Source organism: Molossus molossus, unplaced genomic scaffold (genome assembly GCF_014108415.1).
Source record: "Molossus molossus isolate mMolMol1 unplaced genomic scaffold, mMolMol1.p scaffold_m16_p_11, whole genome shotgun sequence".
Taxonomy (NCBI): Eukaryota; Metazoa; Chordata; class Mammalia; order Chiroptera; family Molossidae; genus Molossus; species Molossus molossus.
This window is the reverse complement of record NW_023425346.1, coordinates 36818866-36841605: the sequence shown is the minus strand read 5'-3', so window position 1 is coordinate 36841605 and position 22740 is coordinate 36818866. Positions and strand designations below refer to the sequence as shown.

Here is a 22740-nt window from a genome sequence, read left to right as displayed (position 1 = left end):
ATAGCTATTAAATGCCAGAGCTGGGACTTGAACCCAAGCTGCCTACCTCCTAGATCATGCTTGTAACTGTTAATCCACAGTGGGATACTCTTCTGTGTCCCTTGTTATCTTTTCACTTTTTCGCCCATGATATGAATTGGTTCAACAATGGCAGATGATCTCATTTTACAATGGACAAAATATTGCACACTCTTGGAAATATTTTTCCTGTGCTATTGCTCATGAAAGGCAAGGACTTTTGGTGGTGATGTTTGTTAGGTGGTATTTATGCTACTTTTGATGGTACATTCATATTCTACTGGGTTCATGTTGTCATCAATTTTTTATATGTTTTTATTGATAATTTATAGACAGGGGAAGAGAGAGAGAGTAACATCAACGTGCGAGAGAAACATTGATTGGCTGCCTTCTTGCAAGCCCCCTACTAGGGATTGAGCCTGCAACCTGGTCATGTGCCCTGATTGGGAATCAAACCGGGACCTCTCAGTCCATGGGATGATGCTCAGTTCACCGAGCCACACCAGCTGGGTTTTCATCAATTATTTTATATGGATATTCATTTATGAGTTTCTCCTATGTAAAATTGAAACTCCTATCAACCTCCAACACCTACCATTTTATATTCCTCTCCCCTTATTTTTCTTTTTCACACTTGTTACTAATATATTAATATAAATGTGTGGATAAAGGTAGCTCTACAGTTGTTCATGTAGAAAATACATAATAATACAAAAATAAACTTTTTCATGTACTCACAACTGTAAACCTACTTTTTCTCTGCCCTTGTATTTTACTTTCCTTGTTTGTTGTCTGTCTCCTTCTCTAAAATATAGGTTCCATAAGAACACACAGTTTTGTCTGTTTTGTTCACTACTGTATCTCATGGACTGATTGAATAAGAACTCAATAAATATCAGCTAAATTAATCAACATTTGTGTTTAGACAGTGTTCTTAGGATTTATGTGACTTGGATGATTATTATGGAATGAAGTAGAGAGCATTATCTGAGACTAAGCTTTCAGGAATATAAGGTCTACCTATGCACATTCTCACTGCTAATGGATGTTTATTATATACGAAAGGAGGCTAAACCCTGTTAAGAGGAAGATAAGATCACTAGATAAAGCAGACACCTCAGAAGTGTGAAGGAAGAACACATTTTCAAGTTAGCTTCTCCTCTCTCACCTGATAATACCGTTGACTGTTAGGACCGACATATTATGAAGGAATAAACCTAAATGAGGAGGAAGTATTTTGGTAATTAGCAGCATAGCCAATGGTCTCAGAATGCTCAACTATTCTCAACTATTCAACTTAATAGCTCTGAAAATATTAGAAGTCACTATTATTTTATGTCAACATTTTTTTATCCCGAGACTTCAAGGAATTCTTCAACCCTCTAAAACTGGGTTCAAATATATTGTTTTAAGAGACTGGATGATTCTTTCTTGGGAGGTCTACAGTCTTCATCAAATTTTCAATGTCTGTCAGTACTTACAATACTCTGGACATCAAAGAACAAGTGATACTGTTATAAATAAATCTGTAAGATGCATTCTTTTGAATTGGCTTAAACTCCCAAAAGGCTGGCCAGAATCTTAATATTTTGCAAGATCCTTAATATTTCTATGTTTTCTACTCATCCTCGAACCTATATAAACCGGAGCTGCAAAACATAACTTCATTATGATCACAATCACCTTTACACAGTTGAGATTACATGATTTGCCTACATGACAAAAACAAAGAAACCTCATACATAAATTTATTTTTAAAAATCAGATTTTATTGTCAATAATACCTATGTAGCTCCCTCATAGCCCTCATAGAAATGTTTTGTTTTTGTTTTTGTTTTTTTTTTTAATTTTAAAGTAAAAGCAGCATGCCTTACTAATTTTTGTGGCCTCAGCGTCTGGAAAGGGTAAAGCATGTACTACATACTCAAAATGTGTTTTTTCTGTAATGACTGAACTGGATATTATTCTCAGGTCTTCTGATTGAAAACACGGTCTCATTTAATTAAGTCACACATCTTTTGATGAAATTAGTCCAAAGGGGAAGTTTCATTCCTTTGTTAATATACTGTTTTAGCATTTTCTCTTATTATCTTCCTCAGCTAGAGTACTAGATATTAAGCAAACAGTTTTGTTCATACCATGGAATGGAAACATGAATCACGAGTCTAATAAAAAGCAAAATATAAGGTTGTTTTCTATTGAAACCATATGGAAACTAAAGTCAATGATATGTTTTAAAACAAATGAAAATCAGTCATTTATGAATACTTTATTTCTTAATCTCAAGCAACCAATCACAGTAAACCTCCTGTATCATTTCTAGGGATCCAATCACACTTATGGCCACTAGCTGCATTCACCCCATCCCTCTGGTATTCACGTCAAATATCAAATTTTCAAATTTTATATTCTCAAATCTTCCTTTTTGATACATGTATACCTCTGTTGCACTTCCTGATCACATTCTCTTGTTTTAATGTATTATTTTACCAAATTACTCCCTAACACATTTTTCCATCAGATGAAGAGCATCCTTCCAATATGAGAGCTATGTATTGAAAGTAATGGGGTCTCTGGCCAGAGAATCAAATTTAATAGGCAAGGAGAAAAGAGATGAATACAAATCTTAGGAAAGAAGGAAAAAATGTGGGTCATGAGATTAAAGATAATATAATATTGCTATGTCAATATTTTCCTTATGTAATCCCAGTTCAGTATCCAAGGAATATTGATTAATGAATGTGCAAATACTCTCATAATTATATCTAAGGTTAAGAGCAAACTGCTTTTAAGCTTAGCATTTCCTTCCTTCCTTTCTCTCTTTCTCTTTTCTTCTTCCATTTTTTTTAAAATGTTCCCAGAGATTATTTAAAGATGTATCATGTGCCTGATGTAGGAATACATTCCCGAGTATGGTACTAAGTCTTGTGGAGCAAGTTGCAATAATCTATAAGTATATAAGCAAATACAGGAAGAATAAAATTCCATTAACTAATTATGTTTTCAGACATCTGAGTATAAGGAAGGTTTATAGACAAAAAAAGTATATTACTAGGCGATTCTAGTGCCTCTGAAGTAATTCAGATTATGCAAGATCCATTCAATTCTACATTATAGAAATTCAAAGTAATTTTTATCTTCAATTTTAAATATTTTCTTATAGAAATAAGATATATTTATATTTTGTTAGTGAAAACAAACTTTACTTTCTAAAGTTTATATATATATATGCCAACTTTATGATATATAGATAAATATATCTAAACTCTAATAATTTCATTGCACAAATAACTTTGGCAAAACAACAGTGTTTTAAATATTTTATGTCAAATTCTAAAAAAACAACAACAACAGTGTTATTAACTTATTTTACTTAAAAATGATAATATATGTAGTTTGAAGAAAAACCAGTAGGTTAGCACTTAATTGATAGTATAAAAGCACATTTATGTGTCTGTATTTTAAATTTATGAATATAGCAAAATGTTAAAATTATTCATATGCCTCCTAACATCATATATATGAGGCATTAATCCTTAATTTTTAATTACCTGAAGGCCATTTAATAAGTGAATTTTTATTATTTAAACTGATTCATCAAACAATGTCTATGATTATAAGAATAGCCATGCTACATATAGAATTTTCCAGGTTATTCTTAAAGTTGTTTGAGAATCATCTCAGGCACCCACTGGCAAATTCAAATAATATAAGCACTTCCAAGTTTCAGTTCAAAAGCACAAACTGATTTTATAGGGTACTGCTTTATTGAAGAGGAAAAAAAAAACTTTTTTTATTTCAAGCACTAAAAGACCTAAAATCTTTATACTATGAATTAAATAATTATTTTTGAAAAGTTTTAAAAAATACCTAAAATATCCCATTTAACAGTAAATATTGCATGCAGAAGACTCTAGCAATGCTTCTAAATACGTATTAAAATGACCAGCTGATCAGTAATTTGCATTACTTCACAAAAAAAAAGATTCGACAATAAATCACTAGGTCTATATGTGCATGCAACAGCATAGTATGTGCAGAGTCAAAAATAAAGTAAAAGGCAATTACCCTAAAAGACATTTCAAGATTCTCTCCACCCCAGATATCCATTCCTGCATCGTAAGTTCCTATCTCTTCAAAGTAGTTTCTGTCAATAGAAAATAGGCCACCAGCCATAGTAGGGGTCCTAGTTGAAAAAAAAACAAACAAAAAGAAAAGAATATCTTTTGAAAACAATATGTGGAGTTTAATGAGACTGTAGCAAATATTTTTGAGACATTTTACATTAAAAATAATAGTACTCAAAAATTTCAAACTGAAAACATAAAGCCAAGATTTAAGAGGTTTTAAAGTTAATAAATAGCATTTTATCATATTTCTGTAAAACTAAGTTTAGATTAGCCTCTTTTTCTTATAGATGATTATATAGACGCATGGAAAGAAGACTGGGCACTTAAGAAGGGGACTTTTGTATTCCTTCTTAAAGCCAAAGTAAGAAAAAGCTAGTGCGCTTTGGAGTACCCTTTAAGAGATTATTGGTCATGAAACTACCAGTAGTGATCTTTTGTCATCTAATTATAAATAATTTCAATGTGAACTCTAGAAACCTTAGAAATTGTTTTTTCTATGAAAAGATCTGTAGCCTATTTAAATCTGAAAAACATTAAATATTATAAAATGTTTATAGACAGTATCTAATGAGAATTACAAGAGTATTTTTAAACATCAGCTCTTTAATCACTTATTCTTCTCTTTACCTAATTGAAATGATACAATCAATCATGTAACACTGGAGGAAAAGAACCCCATGTACTATTCAGAGGTTTAAAGTAAATTTGGCACAGATTCTAAAACTTTTTCCTAGGAACCAATGCCTTTGGTTCTCATATTCAAAATTTCTCTATAAGAAATAAGAAGTCGAATGTTTAATTTTAAATGGTTAATTAATCAATTTTAAAAGATTATTAAGGCAATGTTGATGTGTAAACTATACAAGTCTTTCTCTATAAGCAGCATAAATTTAACTAAAAAAAGAAAATTGTGGTTGTTCACAACTGGATCCGTGTATACTGGCAATGCTTATTCTTGAACATTAATTATAGCGTAGTGGTTTTCAACCTTCTTAGCACATTAGCAGCACCAGAGGCACTTTTTAAAAATGCATTTCCATGCTTGGGTACCACTCGCCACAGATTCACATTTAATTAATGGAGGTGGGGGCAGAGCTTTGATATTGTGTTGAGTTCCCAGGTGATTGCAATGTGCTGTTCAAGATGAGAAGCACTGATCTAGTTAGTAACTTAGATTTGAAATGCTCATCCACGCAGTCTGATTGGTAAGAAAAACAAACGTTTTGTTTTTCTTGAAATTATATCCTCTTCTGTCATAGGACATGCTCATGTTCTCTAATTGAATGGTACAATCAGTGAAAAACCACCAGTTAATATTGTACTTGAATAGCGACCATATTGCAAAGTTCCCAATTTCTCCCAGCGCTCTCACTGTTTTGTACTCAGGTAATTAATTGTCTATCAGTTGGAGGAGCACAGGCTCACCTTAGTATCAGAGCTGTTTTATTGCTTCCAGTCTTGCTGGGTTCCTATCAGGAACAATATCATTGACCTTCTGAATTATAATGAGAAACACTAACAAAGCGAAACAGATGGTAATTATGGTAGCCACAACCCTCACCTGATTGGGGTTTTGGAACTCTATAGCAATGACTGTAAAAGGTATTAGAGTGCTGGATAGCCTATTTAATGAAACGAGGAACAAAAACTGCTGCAATTATCCTGTCATAATGCAACCAAGAGCTTAGGAATGTTAAGTGATGCATTTTTAACGATCCATTCAGAGTGCCTATCCACTTGTCTATTTACTAATAAAGTACTAATATATTAAAGTTAAATAGATGTATTGATTTTTAGCTTACACTTTGGTCGTAATTCCTATAAATATTTGAGAAATTTACAATAAATGGCTACAGAAATTATATATTTAACCATAAGAATGACTCAAATCAATTTTACTTATGCTTGAAAATAAAGTTACAATTCAGAAAGCAATCCTGTATTTTGGATGAATTATTCCCTTAAAAATAATTTTTTGTCTTTGTAATGTCAGCTCTCTCAAACAGTCTAGGGACCATTCCTTACATGATATCAACAGCCAAAGCAACATGTTCTGCTCCAAGTCAACTGTTCTGTAATATCCCTAATGAACAATTTATATATGCCTGTGTAAACCTTAAGTGTTCAGGATGTCTAGAAAATTAAAAACCTTGATTACAGTTGAATTAGCTGAGATTATATGCTTTTAAAAATTGTGTTAATACAATGTCAAATCAACCAACTAATTCAATCAAATTAGGGAGAGGATAATCAGCTCAATGGCTGTGAACATCACCTACCACACTGTAGGTAGGTGAAGATGAATTAATAGAAGAAAAGCACTTGGCACAGTGCCTAGTGCACAATAAATAGTAATAAGGTTATGTGATATATATTTGCTGTTGTTATTGATGGTGTGAATCATTCAAACAAAAGACTTGAGTGTCCTTAACCTAATTTTAGCTCCCCATAAAAACACCTTCATTTGAATTTAAAAAATCATTTGGAACTATTTCATGTCCAAGATTGTTGAACTATGAAACCTATCGCTCCGAGGACAACTTTCTATTTTATAAGCCCTCCTGTTTCAATCCAATGGAAGTCCTTTTTTATTCTTCATTGGCGATTTTGGTTTCTTAGCTATTCCATGTTCTCACATAATAATGCCCTTCAGGAATTATTTGCTTTCTTTCTCCCACTGCCTCTTCAAGATTGGGCTATGCCAAGGAAAAACTAGCCTAGTACCCTAGGTGCTCTGTCCTTGGTTTATACAACCCACTGTGTGTGTGTGTGTGTGTGTGTGTGTGTGTGTGTGTAAATATCTGTGCCTGGGTAAATTTACTCTTTACCTCATCCATTTCTGCTCTAAGGGCCACAGAATCATTGAAAAAGTAATACAATGAGGTCAACTGGTCATACTAGAAGTCCATGTTATTGACTCTCTTAGTCCACAAACTGCTAACAATCTTTTTTCTTTTTACTATTATTGTTGACTCTATTACAGATGTTCCCCAACAGGCTTGGCTTTCCTCCACCCTGCCCCTACCTCTCCGAGGCCTTCACCACATTACTGTCTATACCCTTGGGGTATTCATATATGCATATGTATTCTTTGGTTGATCTCTTCCCATCTTCCCCACCCACCTCTCCTCTGACATCTGTCACTCTGTTCCATGATCCATGCCTCTGGTCCTATTTTGTTCAGCAGTTTATTTTGTTCTTTATATTCCACCTATATAGGAGATCATGTGATATTTGTCTTTCTCTGACTGATTTATTTCATTTAGCATAAAAATCTCCAGGTCTATTCATGATGTCATAAAGTGTTAAGAGTTCCTTCTTTTTTACAACCATGTAGTAACAATCCTTTTAAGCTAATTTGCTCATCTAATTCATTTTAACTGTAACTTTTCCAAAAGTTGGGACCCTTCTCTAGAAAATAGAGATTAAGTCAATGCATAAAATCTGAACTCCCTCACTCTCCACCCCTACCTCTCTCTTTCAATAGATAGATAGATATAGATGATAGTTAGATAGATGATAGTTAGATAGATGATAGATAGATGATAGATAGATGATAGATAGATAGATGATAGATAGATAGATAGATAGATAGATAGATAGATAGATAGATAGATGATAGATCTCTTGTGAACTTTTTCTTCCTCTGGTCTCAGAGGAAAGAATATATCCTTATATATCCTTCCTCTCTTGGGCTAGCATTTATTCTTGTCTGCACAACTGGCTCTTTTCTGACTACCATTCAGCTACTTGTTCATTGACTGCTACATTTATATTTTATGCCTTTGACTTCTAGATTGTCCCCTTGAGCATATAAAACTGTTCAATTAAGTTTTATCCTAAACCAAAATATACCTTCATGCCATCCTACCATTCATTCAAACTAGGAACATATATTTTCTATTCCCTTCACTGGTAACCTTACTGAAAAGATACTTTCTATGGACTTCTCCCTCAACTCCTCTTGACTTTCTAACTAGAATCTGGATCTTGCTTCCATCTCTACAATAACTTCTTTCTAAAAGGGCCATTTTGATTCTGAACTTCAACAGCCTTTCCTGAACTTCTTCCTTTGAAACCACTGAATGCAATTCATTAGCTTCCCTTCTTGAAATTCTTTTTACCTTGGTCTCCCACTGAATTGTTCTAGAGAGATTTTTTCTTCTACCAATTAGACTAGTCTTTTTACGATCCTCATTGGTGCCCCTGCCTCTTCCTTTCACTTGCTAGTTGTCAGATCTTAGTCAAGTTCTTAGTTGCAGATCTGCAATATGGGTACAATATAGAATTTATAACATTGTTTTCTAGAAATGAGCACTTAATAATTATCTTCTTTTGTCCCCAAATGCAGTCCTCCCAAGGGTCTCTTGGTAGCACTCACCTCTTTCTATACTTTTTACCTGGATAAGCTCATTTGTCATATATCTTTGTCACCTCTATGAGTGTGACTCAATCTGTTTCTTTTCTCGCATCTTCCCTCAAACTGTGTGCTTTTAAAACTATTCACTGATGTTTTCTTTAAAAAAAGATCCTCTGACTCTGCTCAGTGTGTTTAGCCCAGAGCGGAAGATGTGCTACCCCTTCCATATCTGCTTGTCTTTCAATGTCCTTGATTTCCTTCCAGGGCCTTCACATAAAATGATGACAATGCCTTTCAATACCTTTAATTGTTATGGCTCATGCAATCATTTCCCAAACACTTCCAATGTTTTCCCCAAAGCATTTTTGACTATTCTCTGTGTTCTCTGTTATTTCTGTGTTAATGGAATCCTCTTGCTTTTAGAGTCTGCTGCTTCCAAAATTTATTCCATAAACCATAGCCAGATTAATTTCTCTAAATCAAAACACCTTTAAAAATGTTAACCAGATGTTCAAAAACCTATTTTAAGGAATACATTCAAGTTTCTTATCCTCTTCACCAGGGGTCTAGAGTCACCCAGTGAGTTCCACCATTTCTTTTAACTGTCTCCCTGTATTTAAAGTGTTTGGCTTTTACTAGTAAATGTTTCACACTTTCTCACCTTGGTACATATGTTCAAATCCGTTTGTCTCTTGTATTTTCCTTTGTAAACTCCCCTTACATGTTCAAACATGCTGTATTCTTAGGCCAATGCAAAGATTACATATTCCTTGCAGCCATCCCTTAGGAGAAGCCTCCTCTCTCCAATCAAGATATCATCTTCCCCTTCTACCTTCCTCTACAACACCCAGTTTGTGTCTCAAGGCACTGTCCCTGCTTATTATATATCCTATTTATGTCTGCATGCCTTTTACCACTTTTGAAAGTATACTCAATCTATTGGTTTAATAGACTATTAATAGAAACTTAATGAATAAATAAAATTTAAAAATGAGCAATGTATTTCATGGACACAAAGCAATCTATTAAAAAGTTTGAATTACCTGCAATTTTATTTCTGAAACTACAACAAAAATATTTGCTCACATCTGCTAAATTGATGAGTAACAGAAATGTCTTCACTGATTGCAGGATTTTTAAAGGCCTCATTTTTAAAGGGGTGTTGGGGGTTCACTGAGATAGCACTTTAGAATGAAAGACATAAAGCTCTGTAACCATGTAGCATATTAAAGGGCTCCAAAAAGCAACCATTTGACATAAAAACGTAACTGAATCTTTTCACAAGAAGTTAAAAAATTAAAATATATATATGGTAAAATGCATTTGATTACTCAGTGATGCTAAAATGGAATGCCTGCATTTTCACTGAGAAGATAATGTATCCTTCATTTCACACTGGGATAACCACCATATGTGAAAAGCAAGTACATAGTAAGGAGACTCTAAGAGGCAACTAAGTTTAGTTTATAGGGATATGGACTTAGTATTCAGATTGATGGAGTTCAAAACTCATCCCCACAGATGATTTTCAGTAAGTCACTTAAATGTGCCTCAATTTCATCACCTATAAAATAGGAATATGTTTTAGAATAGTACCAATACAATGCAAGAACTATATATTTTAAATATGATTTTTACTAAAAAAGAAGGAAACATCTGTGTTTTCCAAGATTATAATCAGCTTATTTTTTATTGTTTTCATAGTCCAATTAATTTTTAATAGAATTGTAATATTTTAGAGCTACAGAACTCTACAGATTTGGTCTACCAAATTTAGTAGAAATGTGTTTAAATGACTTGTTTAAGGACCCCAAGTACTGGATGACTCAGTTAAAAGAATATTCTTCTTTCTTTTTTCTCTCTCTCCCTCCCTCCCTTCCTTTCTTTCTTTTCTTTCCTTATCCTCCCTTCCATCCATCCCTTACTCCCTCCCTTTTTTATTTCTTTCCTTTCTTTCTACCTACTCATCTACCAATCCATAATCTTTCAGTTTATCCTTTTAACAGCAAAGAATTTGATGTAGCTCATTAGAAATACAGTTTTCCTGATTTCTAGTTCCCAATTTATGTAGCACCGCGATTTCCTGTGAATTTTAGCAATGTTCAAAACATTATTTCTTCTCACTATATTTTTTCCTTTGCTATATCAGGATTCTATTTAATCTGACCTGGAAAATAACCAAGGAGTCTAGAGAAGAAAAGTCTAAAAAAATTTTGAGAGACTATAGCTCAGCTTTAAGCTGTTATTTTCATTGGCATAATATGTAGACTGTTAGTGGTTAGCTCTGCATTTAATAATTTTTCTCGTATAGTATAAACCATAATAAGGAGAAATATAAACATAAATATTTTATTATATATACATATATGAGGTATAAATAGCTTAAATATTCATATAATTTTGATTTTTTTAATATCATAGAATATAGTGACTTCATTTGGTTAAAAATTTGCAGGTTTAGTAACCAAAGGAAAATTAGATGCTGTGAGTCTCTCTTCTTCCCTCCTTAGTCTGTCCACTATACCCAAATATAGAAAGCAGAAGAGAGAAAAGAAGCAAAGGCATAACACTTATTGTATTAGAGAAATGAATAATCAAATGTTGAATGTGATTAACATTTTCACAGAGAAAAAGTGGAAAGTTTGGTGGAATACTGCACACCATTTGACTTATTTGAACATATGTTTGGGTGCAAAGATGCAGCTTTTCTATAGGAAAGAAACTATTACTGTAGAGTTTAAGCTGGCTTAAGCTCAAAGCGAGAAAGTTTACTCAAATCCTGGGCAATCTATGGACTACAAACAGTTTCAAAGCTCTTTTAAAGGATAAGAACAAATGTAAAGTTTTGCTTAATATGGGCAAATGACTTATTTCTCTGCCAAAGAATTGGTTTACCAACAAGCATTGGAATCAAATACTGTGTGTGTGCAATAGTCCACAAAATAGAGTATTTTTTGCTTAATCCTTGATAATAATCCTCACAAACTGATAAAACCCATAGCTTTCAAGAGGATGCACAGTAGTTGGTATAAGTTTTTATTTATCCTTTTACCTTAAATGTGTAAGAGTGGTCAAAATAACAAGATCAGCTGAAATTAGATATTTTAAAATACTTTGGATAAAGTTATTCAGGATATTAATGTGATCTTTAATTCATCACTTGAAATCTTTCTATACTACACCTATTTTGTTCTCATCTCAACAGATTGCTAGGAAAGTCTAAAAAATTAGAAAGTAATATAAAATAAACATGCTATTTTTCTCAAAATAATATAAATTCATAGATTTCTTCTGAGTTGAGATATTTTTCCCTCAAATTCAACACAGATTCAGTTTTAACATGAGTAGGTGAAAATGTAGACCAGTTGAACATTCCAAAGTTCAACTATTTCTATTGAAGTCTTTGTTCTGTTCACAACCTTGACTTTCCCTGTACTGTTGCTTTAGTATCTCCTATTATAAAGAAGTATCTCAAAGCTTGAGAGAATTTATTATCTCTGCTACTGTCTTCCAATTTAAAAGTATGTTTTCATTTGGATTGAGAAAAACCTAATAGAGAATATCTGAGTTAAAAATAAGAACTGTATTATGACTTGCTATTAAATAATAAGAAACATTGCTTTATATTTTATAACATTTTACAAATAAATTAAGTTTTTCATTTATTACACTTACTAAAGAAACTATAAATTGGAGAGGATAAACTGGCAGAAGGTAACAATATGCAAATAAATTTCATATTGTTTGATTGCATGATTCTAAAGAGACCACACTATAAGTAAAAACTGTAGATAAGAAGACATAATTGGCAAAAAATAAAGAATAAACAAACTCTTAATTGGCTTTATAAAAAATGGAGAAGTTAAAATAATTGAAATATTAGTAGCTATTAAAATTTTTATTTGCAAAAAAAAAAAAAAATAGCAGCATAGGAAAATACCCATGATATATTAATTTTTAAATTGTGGAGAAATGTATCTGGAAAGAAGTAGAACAAAATGTTAAAAGAAGTGGCTCATTGGTGTCCTGCTTCACCATGCTTTAAATAGTTGCCACATTTATTTTGCAATGCACATATGATACATCAGAAATAAACTTAAAATATCTTCTTTCAAATACATTTCTCAGTTAATATTTTATAGCACTTCATGGGTTAAGCAAGGCAGCAAGAACAATTTTCCATTTTTTTATCCTCACCCGAGGACATTTTTTCATTTTTTTGTTCAGATGAAGTGGGAGGCAGAGAGAGGGGGAGGGAGAGAGAGAGAGAGAGAGAGAGAGAGAGAGAGAGAGAGAGAGAGAAACATCGATGTGAAAGGGACACATCAAGTGGCTGCCACCCACACGACCAACCAGGGCCGGGGCAAACGGCAACCAAGGTACATGCCCTTAGCGGAAACTGAACCCAGGTCTCTCTGGACCACAGGCTGATGCTCTAACCACTGAGCAAAACTAGCCAGGGCTAATTTTCCATTTAATAGTTGAGAAGACTGGGTAATTTTCCAATTGGAGGAGCTTGAAATAAAACCCAGATTCTCCAAAGCCAGCTTCAATACTTCCTCAGTTATATCATACTATAGGGATGCTGGAAATTGATATGTGAAACTTCTATGAGTTTTCCACAATAAAGGCACACTAATTATAATATGAGTTATTATTAATAGTTATTTGGTCTTTATAAATTTGTATTTTTTTCTTTATTTTTAGAGAGAGAAGAAGAGAGAGGGAGAGAGAGAGAGACAAACATCGACGAGAGAGAACATCAATTGGCCATCTCCTGCATGCCCCCCACTGGGGATCAGGCCCACAACCTGGGCATGTGTCCTGACTAGGAATTGAACTGGTGACCTTTTGGTGCATGGGTCGATGCTCAACCACTGAACCACACCGGCCGGGCAATTTGTAATTCTTTGAAAGAAAAATAAATGTGTGAGTTCAGACCAATGTTACTAAAAGGGGATTTCAAAGTAAGTAAAATATATCAGAAATAAAAATTCATAATTATGTCTCTGTTTGATTTATTATGATAGCAAGAATTATAAGAAATTATAAAACTCTTTTGTTTTGCTCCAGGAAGATACTGAACATACTACTCCAAGTAAAAATGAAAGAAGTCATAATAAGAATATTAAGAAAAACTAAATGTAAAAGAGTCTATAAAATAAGAAACAAAGGGTAAAAAAAGTTAATAAATAGACTTGATAAATCACCTGTAGATTTCTAATAAACACATCTATTATAATAATTAAGAAATTAAAGTAGAAACTAATATCTTTATAACTATTGAGAGTTACTTACAGAGCATCCTTGAAAGACTAAAGCAGTAAATAAGATTAGAAGTGGGTTTTTTTTTCCAGAAGTCCACACTCTGACCACATATGCTGATCTGTTTCCCTCATCCAGCATACATATGGCCCATCCCAGAGCGTGAGCAACTTCAGAGCAGAGAATGCCTGTTTAGCTCTGCATGTGCAGAGCCTGGCATAGTGTGCAATGTGTATTTGCATATGGAATAAAACTCATTTCAATAGCCTGAATCAAATCAACTCAAAAGTTACATGTATTAGAAAAAAAAATGCATAATACACCCCCTAAAATAATTAAATGACTTAGGAAATTATCTCTACTACCAAATAATTTATCCTAGCTGCTATTCCACTAGGTTATATGTGTGAATATGCATATAAGGCTAACTTGTGTAATACTTTAAAACTCAGCCATTTCTCAGGCAGAAACCTCTAAGTCCAAGATGACAAATTAAAAAAAATTACAGTCAGGTAAATAAGGTCAATATGTGGAGTTCATTAGTTGCAAAAAGCGTATTTCTCTCACCTTTCATTGGGAAGCAGATACAGAGAAATATTTCTCCAAGTATAAGAATGATGACAACTGGCAACTGATCCTCAGCTTCAGAGTCAGGGACACACAATAAAAAAGGCGTTGTGGGGGTGTACTAAACGATTTTGCTACTTCTACAAGGGCAGCTTCTATTCAACTATGCCTGCCGGTGCCAATCAGGATCAGTGGATCATAATTGTAAGATCTGACTTCTTAAGAACAGCTGGAAATCTAGATTTTTACTTAAAACACTTTATTTTTTAAATGATGGTAATTTTTAAAACTCAAAACACAATGTAGGCCAAGTAAAATTCACCTGCACAGCATATTTGACATGCCAACTCCTGATTTATGACTTCTGGTTTAACAGTTTGATTGCTCTATTGTTGCACATATAATTGAAATAAATGTGACTACTAATATTAAGGAGAGTTTAGAAAACTAGATACTAGAAATTATGTGTAGTATTACTCCATACTCATAACTTCGCAAATACCAAGTATTTCACAAACTCCATGTATTACCAAAATGAAAATATCAAGGCCCAGAGGTTGACAATAGAATAATAATGATAGCAATTATAAGCTTTACTTTAAATGTGTTATTAACTTAGGTTAGGCCACAAGTTCAAATTGGTTCTCTATGTATACAGAGACATGATTATATTTCTAAGTGATGACTAAATTAGCAAATTATAGTCACTAGGAAGTTCTGTCTTAACTGACATTTTAAATGAAGCATTCCACTAAGAAAATTAGAATTTCAACCTCATTTTAGTCACTTTAGCTATTCAGAATTCTGTTAATCAAGTAGTTAAAAAATAATCTTCAACACCTAGAATGATTAGTTTGTTTGTACAAATGTAAGAAAAATGATCACATCTTCAAGTAATAGATTAAAGTACAAAGAAAGTTCACATGAAAGCTATGCTGATGAAAATTACCTGCAGGCTGCTACAACATAGTCCATGAATTAATTAACCTTTTGCCATAAATATCTAGAAATGTCAGCAAAGATAGGCTTCTCTTTTTCTCTTGCTCCAGCTCCCTCGGCAATGTAGAAAGTGAAATACTGTGCAGTTACTGAGGGACACAAATAAAATATACTTCGATCTTTATCAACTCTCCATGTTACTTCAATAAAACCACATAAATATAGCAAGTGGGCTGTTTTATCTTATATTTTAGTTAATGAAAGATTAGAGATAATGTCTGATTTCTATGTAGATCTCTATTTTTCATGAATGAGATCAGTACATTATTATGAATGTTGGCTACCATTTTATTATCTACCTTTTCACTCTGTGAGAAAATAAAGTTCGCTTTCGATCAGGATGGTGGTGTAGGTAAACACAGTACTTGGAACCTCCCACAACCACTCAAAATTGTAACTGAATTACAGAACAACAGTCATTCATAACTTTCTGAAATTTAGCTAAACAGAAGTCCTACAACTAAGTATGTACAGAAGCAGCTACATCAAGACTGGTAGGAGGAGTGGAGACACAGAATGTGTTGGTTCCACACCCACGTGTGGCAGTTAAAAATCAGGAGAGAAATCTCAGCTATGGCGGTACCCTCTAAGGAGCTAGGGGTCTCAGACCCACATCAGAATTCCCAAGCCAAGGTTCCAGTGCTGGGAAGAGAAGTCCCCATAACTTCTGACTGTAAAAATCAGCAGGGATTGTGGCTGAGTGACATGGAAGGCAGCTGGAGTTCCAGGAATTTATCTTAAAGGGCCCATGCACAGACTTACTCTAATTCACTCAGACTCACTCATTCTGAACTCCAGCCCTGGGGTAGCAGCTTGAAAGGCACCAGAGAAATAAGAAGAGGAACTGAATTGTCTGGCTTCAGGGCAAAGGATGGAGGGGCCCCTTTCCCTTAGACAGAAGTGCTGGCAGAGGCCTTTGTTTGTTTGCTGAGCCCTATCCCCACAGAGCTGACAGGTAGATGTCATCAACCTGGTTAACACTGTTAGCCCCACCTTGGTGATTCCATGAGACCCCATCCCACCAAACTTGCAGGCCCATGCAAGCAGTTTATAGCAGCTTTTCCACACAAGTGGTCTTTCTTGCCCTATGATTTGGACTTTCCTAAAATCTCTCAAACAATAGCATTTGACCTCTGCGTGTCCTGTCCCTCTTCCTAAGTGATCCCAGGCTTGGTACTACCAGGAGCTGGACCTGGTTCACAGCATGGCCTCTCCTGGGCATCTCTAAGCCCAGCACAAGTAGCAGCCATTTTCAGGTCACTCTATAGCTCATGCCAGGTGGCCCCATGCAGGGCACATTTGGGGGCTGATCCTGCACCTCCCAGGAGGCCCCAGAGCCAGTGTACCCAGTGGACAGCACCAGACCATGCCAGATTACAACTATACCACCTCCATGAACAACACACTCAAGGGGCAGATATGGCGGGCATTAAAACCCCAGTGAAGCAAGTCCCGCTCGGTAGGGTCAACCCCTGCACAGCAGCTTTCTCTGCTGTAGTCGAAGCCAGTTTTTGCACCTGACTGGCCTGAGAATCAATTCCTCCTAGTGACATGCCAACAGCAATCAGTGCTCAACCACAATAGGACAGTGTACAGGGCCCACATAGGGGTACACCTGAAGCACCCAGTTTGGGTGACTGGAGAGGCTATGCCACTGGACCCTATAGGACACCTACTACACAAAGCTACTCTACCAAGTCTGAGAGATGTAGCAGCTCTGCTTAATACACAGAAATTAGCATAGGGAAGCAGTCAAAATATGAAGGCAAATAAAAAGTTTCCAAATTAAAGAACAGGAGAAACCTCCAGAAAAAGAACTAAATGAAATGGAGGCAAGCAAACTACCAGATACAAAGTTCAAAACAGTGGCTATATGGATGCTCAAGGAAATTAGTGAGAACATCAATACCATAAAAAGGACATGGAAACTATAAAAAAAGAAGCAGTCAGAATCAACAGTAGAGTAGATGAAGTAGAAAATCTAATCAGCGATTTGGAATATAAGGAAGCAGAGAATACCAAATTAGAATAACATGAATAAAAAAGAATAAAAAAAATGAGAACAGAATAAGAAGCCTCTGGGACAACTTCAAGTGTACCAACATTCACATCATAGGGTTGCAGAAAGAAGAGAAAAAGCAAAAAGTTAAAAACCTATTTGAAAAAATAATGATGGAAAATTTCATAACTTGGTGAAGGAAATAAACATAAAAGTCCAGGAAGCACAGAGAATCCCAAACAAGATGAATCCAAAGGAGCCCACACCAAGACATGTCATAATTAAAATGCCAAAGGTTTAAGACAAAAAAAGACTCTTAAAAGCAGCAAGAGAAAAGCAGTTAATTACTTATAAGGGATCTCCCATAACACTGTCAGCTGATTTCTCCAAAGACACCTATTAGGCCATAAGGTACAGACAAAACATAGTTAACCCTGGCCAGGTAGCATATTTAGTTAGAGCATCATCTCAATATGCCAAGGTTGTAGGTTTGATACTTGGTCAGGGCACATACAGAAAGCAATCAGTGAACGCATAAATAAGTGGAACAACAAATAGATGTTTGTCTCTCTTTCTCTCTCTTCCTCTTTCTTGCTAAAATCAATAAAAATTAAACAACAACAAAAAAAGGAAATATTCAAAGTGATGAAAAGCAAGGACCTACAACCAAGATTACTCTGTCCAGCCAAGCTATCATTTAGAATCCAAGAACAGATAAAAAGCTTCCCAGATAAGAAAAAAACTAAAGGAGAATGGTGTCAGAGGATTGGCAACATGAGTGATCCCCATTGATCTCTACACAGTTTCAACAATTTGAACCACTATAATTCAACAAAGAATTCACTGCTAAATGCACAAACATGTCTGAATTTTCTGTGCATTGAAACATCTAAAGGTTGGCAGTGAAAGTGAACTGGTAGGTAAGAAGGGAGAATAGCCCAAAGGAGCCATGGATGCAACCCTGCAGCCAGGAACTCACTGCAAGTATCATCCCAGACAGGGTAGGAATCAGAATGTGGCTGGCACTCCCTTGAGCAGAGAGCAGCAAGAGAATTAGTGAGCATTCCTGCAGGGGTGGGCAGTATGAGCTGCAGCTCAGACCAGTTATCTGGGCAGGGATGAAGAATACAAGTGTGGCCATGGTTGCGTGGCAGTCTGCATTCCGGACAGAGAAACAAAACCTGGCCACCTTTCCTTAATCTCCCAGACCTCGGCTCCCTTCACCCTTCATGTCAGGTTGCAGAACACATTATCTACAAACCCAACAACTGGTACTGCAGAAATACTTGCCTGAGTAAGGGGCACACTTTGCAATTAATCCAAGGGTCAGATGGAGGAGCAAGGGGGTTCCACAGAGGTCTACTAAAGAGGTCTTCTGATTGCCATTGCTGAGAGGTCAGATTAAAAAGGAGGTGGCCAGGTACCCCCAGCTCACCTCACCCCCAAACACAGAGGCTGCACTTCTGGAGCATCTGGCTGTGGGCAACAGCACTGGGACTTCACAGATTTGGAGGCGCTATGTTCCCCTGCAATGTTGCTCCCCTGTGACATGGGAGACTAGATCACAGATGAGGCTCCCACCCGCCCAGGAAACAAGGGCCATTATCCACCACTCCACAGAGATCTCAAAAGCCAAATAAGTACAAGAGATCTAAAAAAAAAACTTGAGATTCAGCACCACCTACTGGAAAACAATAGAAAGATGTCTTCTTATCAATCTAATAGAGAAGTACCACTCATACATAGATGCCTAGAAAAGGAATCTATCAAATATTATAGATAACCAAAGTAATCAGGTGGCTCAGAAAAAAATTAAAATTCTCCAGAAAATAAACTTAGAAGCATAAAAATATTTGATTTAAATGACAAAGAATTCACAATTGCAGTTCTGAAAATACTCAATGAGATGCCAGAAGACACATATTGATAGTTTAATGAACAAATAAAGGAAATCAATGAACAAAATGAGTTCTTTACCAAAAAAACTGAAACTTTAAAAAAGAATCAAATAGAAATTCTGGAGACAAATAACTCAATAAAAGAGATCAAGAACAAACTAGCGAGCCTAGGAAACAGAGCTGACCAGATGGAGGAAAAATTAGTGATATCAAAAATAAAAACCTAGACATGATGCAGAGGAAAGAAGAGAGAGACTTGAGCATTAAAAAAAAAAAAAATGAAAGAGCTTTATGAAAACTACCTTACTCAATCAGAAAGTGCAATATGGGAATAATAGGCATACCAGAAGAAGAAGAGAGAGAAAAGAATGGAGAGCCTCTTCAAACAAATAGGTGATAACAACTGCCCAAACCTATGAAAAGGGCTAAATCCTCCAATTCAAGAAACAAACAGAACACCTAATTACTTCAATCCAAAAAGGCCTCCAAAGCACATTGTATTAAAACTGTTGAAAACTAATGATGAAGAAAGAATTCTCATGGCAGCCAGGGAAATGAAGAAAGTAACCTATAAAGAAAAGTTTATTACATTATCATCAGACTTCTCAACAGAAATTCTACAATCTAGAAGGGAGTGGAACCAAATATTCAAACTATTGAAAAAGAGAAAATACCAGCCAAGAAAAAATATAGCCAGTAAAGTTATTCCTTAAATATGAAGGAGAAATAAAGACTTTCCAGATACACAGAAGCTGAGGGAATTTATCACCAGAGACCTCAATTGCAAGACATATTCAAGGGGGTTATTCTACCTAAAACTAAGTACAAAAGATCACAAAACTATGAGTAAGATCAACAACAAACTCACAGCATAAATAGGGATAATATGTAACAACAAAAACATAAAAGGGGAAGGGGGTAAAGGTCTGAATCTACAAAAGAGGATAGAGATCAGATGCACTCAAAGAAAAAGGACTACTGTATATATGAAATTTCTTTTTCATAAATACAATGGTAACCACATACCCAAAACTCACAACTGAGACATATAGCTTTAAAAAAAAAAAGAGGAAAAAAGTATGGAATATCATCAAACAAAAACAACAGACAGAAACACAAAGAAAAGAAAAACAATGGAGGCACAGAGCTACCAGAAAATAAAAAATAAATAAAACAAAATGGCTACAGGAAATCTTTATGTATCAATAATTACCCTAAATGTATTTGGATAAAATTTACCAATAAAAAGGCATAGGATAGCAAATTAGATTTAAAAAACAACAACAACAACAAACTAACCATATGTTGCCTTCAGGAGACACATCTAACCTGCAAAGAAAAAGACAGACTCAAAGTGAAAGGGTGAAAAACAACTTTCTAACCAAACAGCATTCACAGAAAAGCAAGTATAGCCATACTTATATCTGACAAAATAGATTTAAAGATAGCAAAGCTAACAAGAGACAAACATTGACATTTTATGATGTATTTGATAAAGGGGACACTACATCAGTTCTCAATATATATGCACCCAAACAGGGGACACTGAAATATATAAAACAACTACTACCAGAACTGAAGAGAGAAACTGACAAAAACACAATCATGGTAGGAAACCTAAATCTCCACTAACAGCTCTAGATTGATTATCCAAAAAGAAAAATAAAGAAATATTGTCCTTAGAAGACACATTAGGCCAAATGAACATAATCCACATTCACAGAACATCAGATTATACATTCTTCTCTAGTGCACATGGAACATTCTTAAGTATACACCATATGTTGGGACACAAAACTGGTCTCAACAAATTGAAGAAGATTGAAATCATACTAAGCATATTCTCTGACCATAGTGCTTTGAAATTAAAAATCAACTGCAAAATTTAAGTAAACCCTCCTACAAGTATGTGGAGGTTAAACATCACACTACTAAAATATAACTGGGTCAACGAATAACTAAAAGGTGCGATCAAAAAATATATGGAGACAAATGAGAATGTCAATACTACATATCAAAAATTTGGGATGCAGCAAAAGCAGTAATAAGAGGAAAGTTTCTATCATTATAGCCTATCTCAAGGAACAAGACAAATCTCAAACAAGCTAATATTACATCTTAAAGAACTAGGGAAAAAAAAGAACAAAAGTCAGCAAAGGAATGGAAATGATAAAAATTATAGCAGAACTGAATGAAACAGAGAACACAATGACTATGCAAAAATGAATACAATAAAGAGCTGGTTCTTTGAAAAGATTAATAAAATTGACAAATCTCTGGCTAGACCCACTAAAGAAAAAAGAGAAAAACCTAAAGAAAAACCATAAACAAAAGAGAAGTTACCAAAGACATCATAGAAATACAAAGGTTCATACTACAATGCTACAAAAGACTATATGCCACCAAATCCAGAAACTTGGAAGAAATGAATACATTTCTAAAAATATGTAACCTTCTAAGCCTAAATCATGAAGAACTAGAAAATCTAAATAAACCAATCAGAAATGGAAACAACCATCAAAAACATCCCCAAAATTAAAATCAAAACCAGATGGCTCCCCTAGTAAAGTCTACCAAAAGATTTGATACATATCCTTCTCAAACTCTTCCAAAAAATTGAAGAAGAGACAATACTCCCTAATATATTTTATGAGGCCAACATAACCGTGATACCAAAACCTGGCAAGGGTAACATACAAAAAAAGAAAACTACAGACCAATATCTCAAATACAGAAGCAAAAATCCTAAAAAAATAAATAGGTAATAAAAAATACACTAGAAAATTGAATAAAACAATACAATAAAAAATAATAATACATCAGCATCAGCAGGTTATATCTAGGGGCACAAGGATGGTTTAACATATGCAAATTGATCAGTGTAATACACAACATTAACAAAACAAAGGATAAAAATTATAATATCCGCCCTAGCCCGTTTGGCTCAGCGGTTACAGCATCGGCCTGCGGTCCAGAGACAACCAGGTTCAGTTCCCACTAAGGGTACATGCCTTGATTGCAGTTTGTCCCCGGCCCTGGTTGGGTCGTGCAGGAGGCAACCACTTGATGTGTCCCTTTCACATTGATGTTTCTCTCTCTCTCTTCCTCTCTTTCCCTCCCACTCTATCTGAACAAAAAATGGAAAAATGTCCTCAGGTGAGGATAAAAAAAAAATTATAATATCCTATCAATTGATGCACAAAAAGCATTTGATAAGATAACATCCATTTATGATTAAAACACTCAATAAAGTGGGTGTAGAAGGAAACTACCTCAACATAGGAAAGTCCATATATGAAAAACCCTCAGCTGATATCATACTCAATGGTGAAAAACTGAAAGCTTTTCCTCTAAAGTCAGGAACAAGACAAGGATGCCCACTCTCACCACTCTTATTTGACTTATTTCTAGAAGTCCTAGCCAGAGCAATCAGGCAAGAGGAAAAAATAAAATGCATCCAAATTGGGAAGGAAGAAGTAAAAGTGTCACTTTCTTCAGATGGTA

The 22740-nt window shown here is 34.8% G+C and overlaps 1 protein-coding gene across 3 annotated transcripts in view; it reads right to left on the bottom strand.

The window, feature by feature from the left end:
• GALNT13 (polypeptide N-acetylgalactosaminyltransferase 13) overlaps positions 1 to 22740 on the bottom strand; it is a 515536-nt gene that overhangs the window by 177937 nt on the left and 314859 nt on the right. For all 3 annotated transcript variants that reach the window (XM_036254031.1, XM_036254029.1, XM_036254030.1), the window contains exon 8: positions 4087 to 4204. In XM_036254031.1, the coding sequence (XP_036109924.1) occupies positions 4087 to 4204 (118 nt within the window). The remainder of the gene's footprint in view (positions 1 to 4086; positions 4205 to 22740) is intronic.